This window comes from Equus quagga, chromosome 1 (assembly GCF_021613505.1).
Source record: "Equus quagga isolate Etosha38 chromosome 1, UCLA_HA_Equagga_1.0, whole genome shotgun sequence".
In the NCBI taxonomy this organism is placed as follows: Eukaryota; Metazoa; Chordata; class Mammalia; order Perissodactyla; family Equidae; genus Equus; species Equus quagga.
Window position 1 is genome coordinate 82,872,134 of NC_060267.1, and position 12,620 is coordinate 82,884,753.

Genomic DNA, 12,620 nt, shown 5'->3' on the forward strand with positions numbered 1-12,620 from the left:
ATCCTACAGAGGCTCAGAGGCATTAGGTGATTTGCCCAAGGTCACACTGCTAAGTGAGGAGCAGAACCAGTATTTGAACCTGAGGAATCTGACTCCAGATCCTACAAGTGGGGGAAGGGAGAAGGGAAAGAAGAGAAGGGGGAGGGTCCACCTCAACCCAGCACTCAGACCCCCACCTGGCACTCAGGGCACCAATTTGTAGGTTCACGCTCACCACCTTGTCACATCTCTTTAATAATCCCTCCTTTTTCTCCTCCCCCTCCTCTCCCGGAATCCTGCAACATCTCAGCCGTCAGAGCAATATCCACGCTGCAGTGTATGGCATTTAACATGTATTCATCCTTCAAGGCACAGCTCAAATGCTACCTCTGCTGTGCCTTCCTTGATCCGATCCTAACCCAGTGCCCGGCAGATAGTAGATGCTCAACAAATCTTCCTAAATGAAGGCAAAAATAGATCCCCCTCTAAGCCAAACGTCAAGTTTTACCTCCCGGAACTGTCACAGTTCCTTTTCTCTACCTCTGATACCCTCCCTCTACTTCGTATCATTGGTTATTTACACACACGTCTTCTTGCTCCATCTAGACCAGAACCCCTTGAGGGGAGGAGTTGTGCTTGGCTCCTATTGTATCCCTCACAGCACTCGGACAGACAAGTAGCGCGAGGAGTCCCGGGTGACGGATGAGAAGATGTGCGTTCTAGTTAGAACTTGCTCATAAATTCACTAAGTCACTTTACCTATTTGGTCTCCACTTCGTCACTTGAAAAATGGGAATCCCTTGACTAAAGGAAGGAGTGTGCAGTGGGTAAGTGAATGGGCTGCAGTCAGACAGCCCTGGACGTAAGTCCTCCTGAAAATGTGACCTTGAACATTAACACTGACATTGTGGAGACTCTGTTCCTCATCTAGAAACTTGGGCTAATATTTACATTGCCGGGCTATCGCAGAGCTGGAGGAATGCATGGTGCAGTTCCTGGCACCTGCCAACACTCAATAAGTAGTAGCTGCTAGCATCGTAATTGCCATCAACTTCATTATTATTTTATCAGAACTTTTAAAGTTTCCTCCAGCTCTAAATTTCTACGATTTTTTTTTTTGTATCCAGCCTCACAGCAAACACTGTCCTGGATGACATTCTTTAAGGACGCTCTTCTCACAACAGTTCTCTGTCCTCATCAGTTGATGTGTTTGATTGGGTTATTTAAAAATCCTTTTTAGCTCAGTGCTGTCTACCTGTCTAAGGTTTGTGCCCTTAGTTCACCTCAAACCATTACATGGCCAATGCACAAGGTGGCAAAGGGTCTGCTGCCTTTTTAAGCCTTTTGAAGACGTTCAAGTAGCTTCCTCATATTGAAGAATGATGTGGTCACAGTCTAAGTGCCAGACTATGGCCCCTAAGAGCAGCCCGAACCTGCTGTGGCTACTGTGCAGAGAGTGTGCCCAGCACTGCAGAATGACCCTCATTATGGGAGGTCAGTGCCAAAATGCACATCTGTGCCTTTGGCTCCCATATTTTAATTCTGTGACTACCCAAAATCTGGAAGTACAACCTTGGCTGAGATTCACAACACCAAGGTTATGCAGTCAAGCCTTCAGAGCTTGAAGGTTATCCACACAAGCATTTTAACTCAGGGCAGGAACCCCAAAGGGTGCTTCTTGCTCTTTTGGATTCTCCCCACTGCTAGAGCTCTTCCTTCTATTTACCCAAATTCCCTGTCCTGTTCTGCCCTCTGGGGCAGATGATGAGGTGACGATGCAGCTAGCATTTACTGAGAGCTCATTAAGTCTGAGGCTTTGCCCTAAGTGCTTCATACACCATAACTTACTTAATCCTCCCAACAACCCTATGAAGCAGGTACTATTACTATCTCCATCTTTAAAGATAGGGAAACTGAGGAACAGAGTGGTTGAGTAAGTTGCCCAAGGTCACAGAGGAGGTAAGTGGTAGCACAGGACCAGCCCCAGACAGCCTAGCTCCAGACTCCAGCAAGGAAATTTCCTCAGCCCTCAAGTACCAAAGGAAGACCCTGCACACAGCTCTGAGTCATCCATCTTTCCTTTGGACTAAATACCCTCGGTTTCCTCAGTTTGAAAGAGCTGGTTTCTAGACCTCTTTAACTTGGTCACACTCTAGCTGGCTGTGTTTTCTTAAAATGAGTTGTTCAGAATGCAACAGAATGACACTCTGGAAGTGGTTAGATCTATGCAGCACCCTAGGTAACAAGAGCCCCCATGTTGTAAAGAGTCCTCCTTCTATTGATGGACCAAAAGGTGCAGATCCTTTTTTAGTAGCCAGGATGGTCCTGCTGGGTCATCAAATCTCAGAATTTAAAAACTGAAAGAGATATTCAAATGTTAATCCAGGCCATCATCTTGCACTTGGGGGCTAGTAAAACACTTCACCATGAAAATATTAATGGTGCTGTAGGGGAGCAGAATTTGCCACTCCAAAATGTGTCCCCTTGGCTTGAGGATCATTTTGGCTGATCATTTTTAAGAACAAAGACTCAGGAAGAAAGTTTAACCTTCCCCTTAACTGCCTAGAAGAATTTAAGATGGAAGGCCTATTCCAAGAAGCATAGATAACCATAACATGACATGAACTAGGTGTGGAAGACAGGGAGGAACCTAGGAAGAACATTTGATCAAAGGCCTCTCTCTGTTCCTAGATGGCCCAATAAACATTTGTTTACCAAATATTAATTCTTTTCATCTTCCAGTAAATTGCCTCCTTTCCTTTGAAGGCCCAGCTCCCTGCCCCCTTCTCCTTAGTCCAGAACGATATGTATATCTCATTTTGCCCACCTCTGGAATTTCTCATGCTTATATGACATCTCCATGTGCACCTATTGAACTTTGTTTGATTTTTCTCCTGTTAACCTGCCTTATGTCATTTTAATTATTCAACCAGCCATAAGGCCTCTTGGTCTTGAACCAAGAGGACAAGAGGGGAATTTGCCCCTCCCCCGCAGTGCCGAGACAGGTCTCCCTGCCCAGAGTTGGACTTTTTGAACAAAAGGCTGAGCTGCACCAGCACCTTAAGTCAAAGGCATCATGCATCTTTTGTAGCTGCTTGCAAAGGTTTCTTTCTGTCAGAAGCCTCTCCAGCTGGAATCTCTGAGGCATTGTAGTTTCCAAAAGCACAGAAGCAGCTCTTGCATTTGGGGTGAATCACGGATGAATTTGAAAACTCAGAAATGTTTAATTCATTTTGCTTTCCAGAGTTAAAAAAACAAAACAAAACACCCCCAAGTTTTAGCCAGGCACAAATGAATCACCAGCAATTCAGTATACTTTGCAGCAAAAGTCAAGAACTTGAGTTGCTCCTTGAAACTCTGCAAATATCTTAGGATTGCAAAAAGCAGGGTGGATTTCTCATAGAATTCAGGGTGGCCTGAAATTTCTTCAGGTACTTTCCATGTCTGCTCATATGAATAATTTAAAATTACATTTTGGACTAAATATGATCTTCCTGTTTCTGGATCTAGCCTACCCAGAACTGCAAAGGTACAAAAATCAAGACATTAGGAACATGGCAGGAAGGAAGATAATTAATTAGCCAGGAGGTACTTGGAGAGCTAACCATTTTAAAGACAGTCTAAGACTCAGGGATACAGCAAGGGAGGAATCCCTTCTTTATGGTCTCAGCGAATCCTAATTTTAATTCAACCTGGTGACTTGGTGAATACCAAGAGATTAGAGTCAAAGCCATACTTTCATCAGCATCATTTCATCATGTTTCATAATTACCTGTTGATGTATTCCCAAAACACAACAATTACAGTTGAGACAACCAGCATTGACAGAATCATTTTTCCTTTGACGTTCATTATTTTCTCCTGGGAAAAAAAGAAGGAGGGGGAGAATAGATTAAATAAATCCAGAGCAAGATAATGGTTTGTAAGAAATAATTCTACCTATATTTTCTCTAAAAGGACACGTTTATAAATATTTAACTAGAGCTAAGCAGTGTTCTATCTTAAATTGCGGACATCTGCACTGGCAAATTAGGTCACTTCAAGGAATTCACAGGGCAGCCTGTGTTGGAAAGGATGCTGAGGCCACTTTGAGGCTCAGAAGGAAAGTATCCTGACTGATCATGAGGTCCACTATGGATGTGGGAGCATGAGGGAGTCACTGTAAATGGTTCCCATGGACCCCAGCTGCCTCCGACTCACATCGCCCCAGCTGTTGGCACGTGACAGAGGTGAACTATCCATTCCCCAGCTCTGCAGACCTCAATATACTGACTCCATGCCCCATCCTCAGACTGGAAAATGACCCCAGTCCTTTACAGTCTAGGCTCACCCACTTCCCAGCCCCATCCAGCTTTTCCCCACCCCACCCACAAGGAAACAGACAATTGGCACACAGTAGGTGAATGAATATTTCTTTTCTTTTTTTAAAAAATTTTTTATTGAATTAATGATAGGTTACAATCTTGTGAAATTTCAGTTGTACATTGTTGTCTGTCAGTCGTGTTGCAGGTGCAACCCTTCACCCTTTGTGCCCACCCCTCACCCCCCCTTTCCCCTGGTAGCCACTAATCTGTTCTCTTTGTCCACATGTTTAAATTCCTCATATGAGTGGAGTCATACAGAGATTGTCCTTCTCTATCTGGCTTATTTCACTTAACATAATTCCCTCAAGGTCCATCCATGTTGTTGCAAATGGGATGATTTTGTTCTTTTTTATGGCTGAGTAGTATTCCATTGTATATATATACCACATCTTTTTTATCCAATCATCAGTTGATGGGCACTTAGGTTGCTTCCATGTCTTGGCTATTGTAAATAATGCTGCAATGAACATTGGGGAGCATGGGACTTTTGGAATTGCTGACTTCATTCTCTTTGGGTAGATACCCAGTAGTGGGATAGCTGGATCGTATGGTAGTTCTATTTTTAATTTTTTGAGGAATCTCCATACTGTTTTCCATAGTGGCTGCACCAGTTTGCATTCCCACCGGCAGTGTATGAGGGTTCCTTTTTCTCCACAACCTCTCCAACATTTGTTACTATTTGTTTCAGTTATTTTTGTCATTCTAATGGGTATAAGGTGATATCTTAGTGTAGTTTTGATTTGCATTTCCCTGATGATCAGCGATGATGAACATCTTTTCATGTGCCTATTGGCCATCCATATATCTTCTTTGCTGATTTGGGATTTTTCTTGTTTGTTAAGATGTGCCTGAATTGCGTTGAATTTTCCTCTTAATACAGCTTTTGCTGTATCCCATATGAGTTGGTATGGCATGTTATCATTTTCATTTGTCTCCAGGTATTTTTTGATTTCTTCTTTAATTTCTTCAAGGATCCATTGCTTGTTCAATAGCATATTGTTTAGTCTCCACATCCTTGTGCCTTTCTCAGCTTTTTTCTTGTTATTAATTTCTAGCTTTATAGCATTATGATCAGAGAAGATGCTTGTTATTATTTCAATTTTTTTAAATTTGTAGAGGCTTGCCTTGTTTCCCAACATATGGTCTATCCTTGAGAATGTTCCATGCGTGCTTGAGAAGAATGTGTATTCGATTGTTTTTGGATGGACTGTTCTATATATGTCTATTAAGTCCAACTGTTTTAGCTTTTCGTTTAGCTCCATTGTTTCTCTGTTGATTTTCTGTCTGGATGAACTGTCCATTGATGTGAGTGGGGTGTTGAGGTCCCCTACTATTATTGTGTTATTTTTGATATCTTCTTTTAAGTTTGTTAATAGTTGCTTTATGAACTTTGGTGCTGCTGTGTTGGATGCGTAGATATTTATAACCGTTATTTCTTCTTGATGAAGTGTCCCTTTGATCATTATATATTGGCCCTCTATGTCTCTCTTTACCTGCCTTATCTTGAAGTCTGTTTTGTCTGATATAAGCATTGCGACACCTGCTTTCTTTGTTTGCCATTAGCTTGGAGTATTGTCTTCTACCCCTTCACTCTGAGCCTGTGTTTGTCCTTGGAGCTGAGGAGTGTTTCCTGGAGGCAACAAATTGTTGGATCTTATTGTTTAATCCATTTTGCCACTCTGTGTCTTTTTATTGGAGAGTTCAATCCATTTACATTGAGGGTGAGTATTGATGCCTGAGGGCTTAATGCTGTCATTCTGTTGCTCGTTTCCTGGTTTTCCTGTGTTTCCTTTGTTTCTCACCCTGTGTGTTTTAGCCTACCCATTGACTTCTGCAATTTCTTATGCTGGGTTTCTTAGACTTTTCCTTATTTATGTTTTGTGTCTCTGTTCTGTTTTTTAGTTTAGTGGCTACCCTGAAGTTTGTATTCAGAATCTCGTGTATAACATAGTCCATTTTCTGGTGGTCTGTTACTTCCTTAGCCTAGAGTGTTTCAGTCCCTTTCCTCCTCCCCTCCTAAATTATTATTTTCATCTCTTATTCCAACTTGTGTTGTGAGTTTGTGGTTAGAGTGATAAGATTGTCTTTGCTTTGGTGATTTCCTTCCCTTTATCCTAATGCTATAGTTGAATACTTGCTATCCTATTCAGATTCTATTTGTCTCCCTACTCTGTGTTTTGTGACCCCTTACTCCCTTTTTCTCTTTTTTCAGGTATGAGGATTTCTTGAGTGGCGATCTTGTGACTACAAAGTCCCTTAGCTTTTGTTTGTCTGGAAAAAATTTAATTTCTCCCTCATATCTGAAGGATATTTTTGCTGGATAGAGTATTCTTGGATGAAGATTTTTATCCTTTAAAGTTTTGAATATGTCACTCCAATCTCTCCCAGCTTGTAAGGTTTCTGTACAGAAATCCGCTGAAAGTCTGATGGGGGTTCCTTTGTAGGTTATTTTCTTCTGCCTTGCTGCCCTCAGTATCCTTTCTTTGTCACTCATTTTTGCCATTTTTACCACTGTATGCCTTGCAGTAGGTCTTTTTACATTGACAAACGTAGGAGATCTGAAAGCTTCCTCCACACACATTTCTCTCTCAATCCCTAGATTTGGGAAGTTCTCTTCTACTATTTCTTTGAGCACACTTTCTGCTCCATTTTCCTTTCCCACGCCCTCAGGAATTCTGATGATTCTTAAGTTGCATTTTCTCATTGACTCAGCTATTTCTCTGAGATTTTCTTCAGTTTTTTTAATTCTTAGTTCTCTTTCTTCCTCTGTCTGGAGCCATTCAGCCTGTTTATCTTCAATTATGCTAATTTTCTCCTCTATGGTGTGTGTACGGGCATTCAGGGAATCTGTATTCTGTGTTATCTGATCCATTGTATTTTTCAGCTCTAGTATTTCTAATTGATTCTTGTTTATAATTTCAATCTCTTTTGTAAAGTAACTCCAGAACTCATTGACTTATTTTTCTCTATTTCCCTTTACCTCATTGAATATTTTGAGGATAGCTGTTTTGAACTCCTCTTCACTTAGTTTACCCATTTCCAAGCCCTCTGGACCTACTTCTGTATTTTTATTGTTTTCCTTGTGGACTGGAGCTTTTATAAACTGCTAGATGGTAGAGGAGTGGGTTTTGCACATGCTGCTATTATTCGGCTGCAGTTACAGCCTGTCGCCACTAGATGGGGGTCTAGAGCCACACGTGCTGAGCTCTGCGCCTTCAGCCACAATGGCGGCTCGCAGCGTGGGTGGAGGGAGGAGGGACACTTTCACTCACGCCAACCTGGATTGGATCAGCTCTGGGGCCCTGGCTTGCTGGGGCTCCCCCACGCGAAAGCTTTCCCCTATTAGAGGGTTTCTGCTGCTCTGGCAGTGGGAGTCCTGGACATCTCTGGATGGCGGCCCCTCCCCCGCTCCTTCCCGCACCCTCTGCAGCGATCCCAGTCTCTAGGGGCGCGAGTGCAGTTCTCTCCTACCCCGTTCCAGCTCCTCCGAGGGCAGCTCCAGCCTCTCCACCTTCCGTCCTTTGGCTGCTGTGGGTCTCTTATGATTTCTGTTATTAGGATTTTGTTTTGGTTGGAAAGCAGTTGCTCTTTTTGGTTGCAATTTGGAGGGGAGAGAGTCCCGGATAAGCTCACGCCGCCATGTTGCTGACGTCCTGAACGAACATTTCTTGATTGCTGCATGAAATTGTGGTTGAAGGGGGAGGGATACTGGGTGGGGAATAACAGGTTGGGAAACACTGTAACTTGGGTGGGCGGGGAAGGCCTTGCTGGGGAGGTGACTTTCAAGCTTCCCCAGGGATGAAGACTGGAGGGAAAAGGATGAAAAGCACTGTGACAAGAGACAAGAATATTTCGGGAACAGCATTGTAACAGGCTGACAGGAGGGAAAGCTTCTTATGTTTGGGGGAAAAAAATCTGAACAAGAAAAAAATACTGAAATTCTCTCACCTCAGTGTGGCTGGATTAAGGGAGGGGTGGTGGTGGTCTGCAGTCAGAGGGTGGGCAGGGGCAGACAGCCTGGAAAGGCGTGGAAAGAGGGGTGGGGAGTCACAGAGGCATCTGAAGCTGGAGAATCATCTGATCCAACTTCATTCACAGAGACTAACCTGGGTGCTGAGGTGCGGAGAGTGGAAAAGGGGACAAGGGCAGACATGAGGAGGTGAGGCAGCAGACTATTCTAGTGGCCAAAAAGAGGGGATGGCCTGTGCTAAGAAGGTAGTTTAATTCAAAATATACTTTGGAGAGAGGATTTGGCTGGTAATTTTTTTTTTTTTTGAGAAAGATTAGCCCTGAGCTAACCTTTGCTGCCATCCTCCTCTTTTTGCTGAGGAAGACTGGCCCTGAGCTAACATCCATGGCCATCTTCCTCTATTTTATATGTGAGACACCTACCACAGCATGTCTTGCCAAGTGGTACCATGTCCACACCCGGGATCCGAACCGGCAAACCCTGGGCTGCCGAAGCTGAACATGCAAACTTAACCACTGCGCCACCAGGCTGGCCCCTGGCTGGTAATTTTGACATCAGGGATGAGGGAGGGAAAGAAGCAAGGTTTCTGTTCAAGTGGGTAGGCTGTAGCATTTCCGCAGATGGAGTGGAGGGAGAGCAGGTTTGGGGCATAAGAATCATGAATTCCCTGCTGGACATGTTAAGGTCGAGGAGTGTGTGAACCCCTAAATGGAGATGATGAGCAGGCAAGGGGACATTCAAGTCTGAAGTTCATTGGAGAGGTGTGGGCGGGGCATGCAATTGAAGGCATTGTCTGTGGACCATGGACAGTATTTAACGTGAAGGGGATGAATTCTATTGCTTAGGGAGAGAATGTAGAGAAAGGAAAAAAAAAAAGGGAAGAGGGCCCTCGGCTGAAGAAAACATGCAGAGGTAGGCTAGAGGAGGAGAGGGGAAGGAGAGGTCCAGGAGGTGGGAGGAAAACCAAGAACATGGACACCTGGAAGCCAAGAGGGGAGAATGGCCAGCTGTGCCATTCATCAAATGCCATTGCCTTTGTGAAGCCATTTCCCACCCTACCCTCACCACCAGTGAAGCATCCCTTCTCTCCTTGGGGTACCCCATCACTCTGTTCACACTGCGATACACATCGCTTTGGGAGGTGGCTCACATGGGAACATCTGCATATGGCTCTCCTCTACTGGTTAATTTGAGCTTCCTGAAGGAAGGAGGGATGTCCTATTCAACCCTGGACCACTCGTGCCCCACACAGAGCAGGTGAAGCCCTCCATAAATGTTTGGTGAGTGAATGAAATAAGATGAGAATGACACTGGAATTTGTCCCTTCAGGGGACAGATTATTTTCCAATTCTTTTCAAAGAACCTTCTTAGATTGAGTCTAGTCTTGGATCTCATGTGCTACATTGCTTTTTATTATTAAATCCAGTTAAAGAAGAGAAAGGACAGGATTATCAGCATTGACACTCTATTCCTCCTTACCTAGAAAGTGAGCTCTGTTTGGAACTGGAAAAGCCACGGCTGAACTCAGTTTCATAACTCAACCTCCAGCTTTTGGATACAACTATGACGGGGGTACTCCAGAGACCTCAAGAAGATGGGCCTGCTGGACCCCATGTAAATCTCAGTCTCAAGCTTCTCTGTGAATACCTCCTGAGCCGGCACATGTGGCCCGGGGCCCATGACAAAGTCAAAATATGCGGATGGCTGCATGCAGCTCGGCCCCACTGCTGGAAAAGCCACCATAGTGCTATGTCAATAGCACTAGCATTGAGTGCTAGAAAAGTCCCGGTTTGGGAGCAAATAGATCTGTATGGAGACCACAGCCACCTCTCCACGCTGGTGTCTTTACTCCCAGGGAAGTGTGGATGGTGATAAAACACATGATCTTTGGAATGAGGTGGGAATTTTAGTCCCAACTCTGACACACACAAAACTGGGTAACTCCGAACGTGTGGCACTTCCTCAGGCCCTCATCTGAGACTCCAAAAAGCTCTGAAAACTGAAAGACTTTTTGTAACTCAGTTAACATCAAAGCCCTAAATGACATGAGGCTATTTATAATCTTTATCCCACTTAGTGAGACTGTTTCAACGTTTCTTTGCATAAATATTGATGTATTTTATTATGTGGTGCTGCTGCACTGGGGGTGTTACATAATATATGATGTATAATCTGCATCCAAAAAACTCTGAATTCCAACCTTTCAGGCCCCTAGGGTTTCAGAAAAGGGACTGTGGAGCTGTAATAAATCTTATTAGGGGCTGGCCCGTGGCCAAGTGGTTAAGTTCACCCACTCCGCTTCAGCGGCCCAGGGTTTTGCTGGTTCTGATCCTGGGCGGGGACATGGCACCATTCATCAAGCCATGCTGAGGTGGCATCCCACATGCCACAGCTAGAAGGACCCACAATAAAAAATATAGAACTGTGTACCAAGGGGCTTTGGGGAGAAAAAGGAAAAATAAAATCTTTTTTTAAAAAAATCCTATTAAATTGGTTTCCTTGTCTTTAATATGGGCATAAAAATGGTGATAATTGCAAGAGATAAAGCCCATAAAATACTTACCATTGTGCCTGGCACTTTGTAACCGCTCAAAAAATGCTAGTTCTTATTACTGGTATCCATCAAATGGGATGTTGGTATCCAATGAGATAGTACAGTGCCTGGTACTTAGCAAGTGCTCAAAACCTATTTGTGGGAAAGAAAGGAGGGTTTGGAATAAGAACATGTTATACAATGAAGTGCAAATAGATGCAAATTAGGGACTCTACAGGTTTCCCCATGTGTTCTGTGCTGCAGCCTGATTAAGAGCTTCTCCGAAGTGGGATGAGACTTTGATCAAGCCCAGCCCTGCTACAATACCCTGTGTGTCCTGAGGAGGTGACAGCACTGCCAGATGTGTGTCCCAAGCTTTATCAACCCCACCGGCTGAGGATCAAATGCAAATTGTTTCCCAGCATAAAAAATGTTAAAGGGAGAAACAGGCAAATTCTCATAGTGGAGAACACTAAGGCTGACATCAGGGAAAGCCAAAGTCAGACACACCTCCTAATCCCCTCTCCAAATATGTTTATGATTTCTTAATTTCAGAAGTTAGCATCAGAGGCAACTCCTGAAGCCCATTTCTTTCTGACTTCACAGATTGCTTGAATCTGCTTACTTTTTGCTGTGTCGGTTGTCTTTCTTGTTGGAGACTTACAATTGGAAGCTGCCCAAATGAGCCAATATCGCATCTGTTAGCAAAGCACTAGAAATGGGTGCGTACATGCTTCCTGGAATCTGGAATCCAGGTCTCCAGGGAAGGATGGGTTGGCAGGTGGCCAATGGATCTTTGAAAACATTTAAATTTTTCTCTCTGGACAAAAATGAGGCCTTGGCCGCCAATGTGGGCTAAAAGTCCTTCTCTTATGTGTTTGTCTCTCAGAATTTTCAAAACTATATAATTCTGAAGATTGGTGGTTGACTATCTTACCCACCATGTATGAAACAAGAAATTGCTTCTTTTTATTCTTTTATTACAGTAATATTGGATTATAACATTATATAACTTTCAGGTGTCCATCATAATATATTTTGAATTCTGTGTAGATTACATCGTGTTCACCACCCAAAGACCAATTACCATCCATCACCACACCCATGTGCCTAATCACCCTTTCACCCTCCTCCGTCCCCCCTCACCTCTGGTAACCACTAATCCAATCTCCGTTGCTATGTATTTGTTTGTCGTTGTTTTCATCTTCTGCTCATGAGTGAGATCATATGGTATTTGACTTTCTCCCTCTGACTTATTTCACTTAGCATAGTACCCCCAAGGTCCATCCATGTTGTCACAAATGGCCAGATTTCATCATTTCTTATGGTTGAGTAGTATTCCATTGTGTATATATACCACATTTTCTTTATCCATTCGTCCCTTGATGGGCACGTAGGTTGCTTCCAAGTCTGGGCTATTGTGAACAATGCGGCAATGAACATAGGGATGCATGTATCTTTATGCATTTGTGTTTTCAAGTTCTTTGGATAAATATCCAGCTGTGGAATAGCTGGATCATATGGTAGATCTATTCTGAATTTTCTGAGGATATTCCATACTGCTTTCCATAGTGGATGCACCAGTTTGCACTCCCACCAGCAGTGTATGAGGCTTCCCTTCTCTCCATATCCTCTCCAACTCTTGTTGTTTTCTGTCTTGTTAATTACAACCATTCTGATTGGAGTGAGGTGATGTCTCATTGTAGTTTTGATTTGCATTTCCCTGATAGCTAATGATGTTGAGCATCTTTTCATGTGCCTGTTGGCCATCTGT

At 43.5% G+C, this 12,620-nt stretch overlaps 1 protein-coding gene across 9 annotated transcripts in view; it reads right to left on the reverse strand.

The window, feature by feature from the left end:
- The window catches only part of GGTA1 (glycoprotein alpha-galactosyltransferase 1 (inactive)), a 71,573-nt gene that overhangs the window by 25,312 nt on the left and 33,641 nt on the right, over positions 1-12,620 (reverse strand). For 6 of the 9 annotated variants that reach the window (XM_046664478.1, XM_046664533.1, XM_046664487.1 and 3 more), the window contains one exon: positions 3,752-3,840. In XM_046664478.1, coding sequence (XP_046520434.1) covers positions 3,752-3,840 — 89 coding nt within the window. Of the gene's footprint in view, positions 1-3,751; positions 3,841-10,876; positions 11,000-12,620 lie in introns of all 9 variants that reach the window. The other 3 variants (XM_046664506.1, XM_046664516.1, XM_046664524.1) reach the window with 1 other exon arrangement.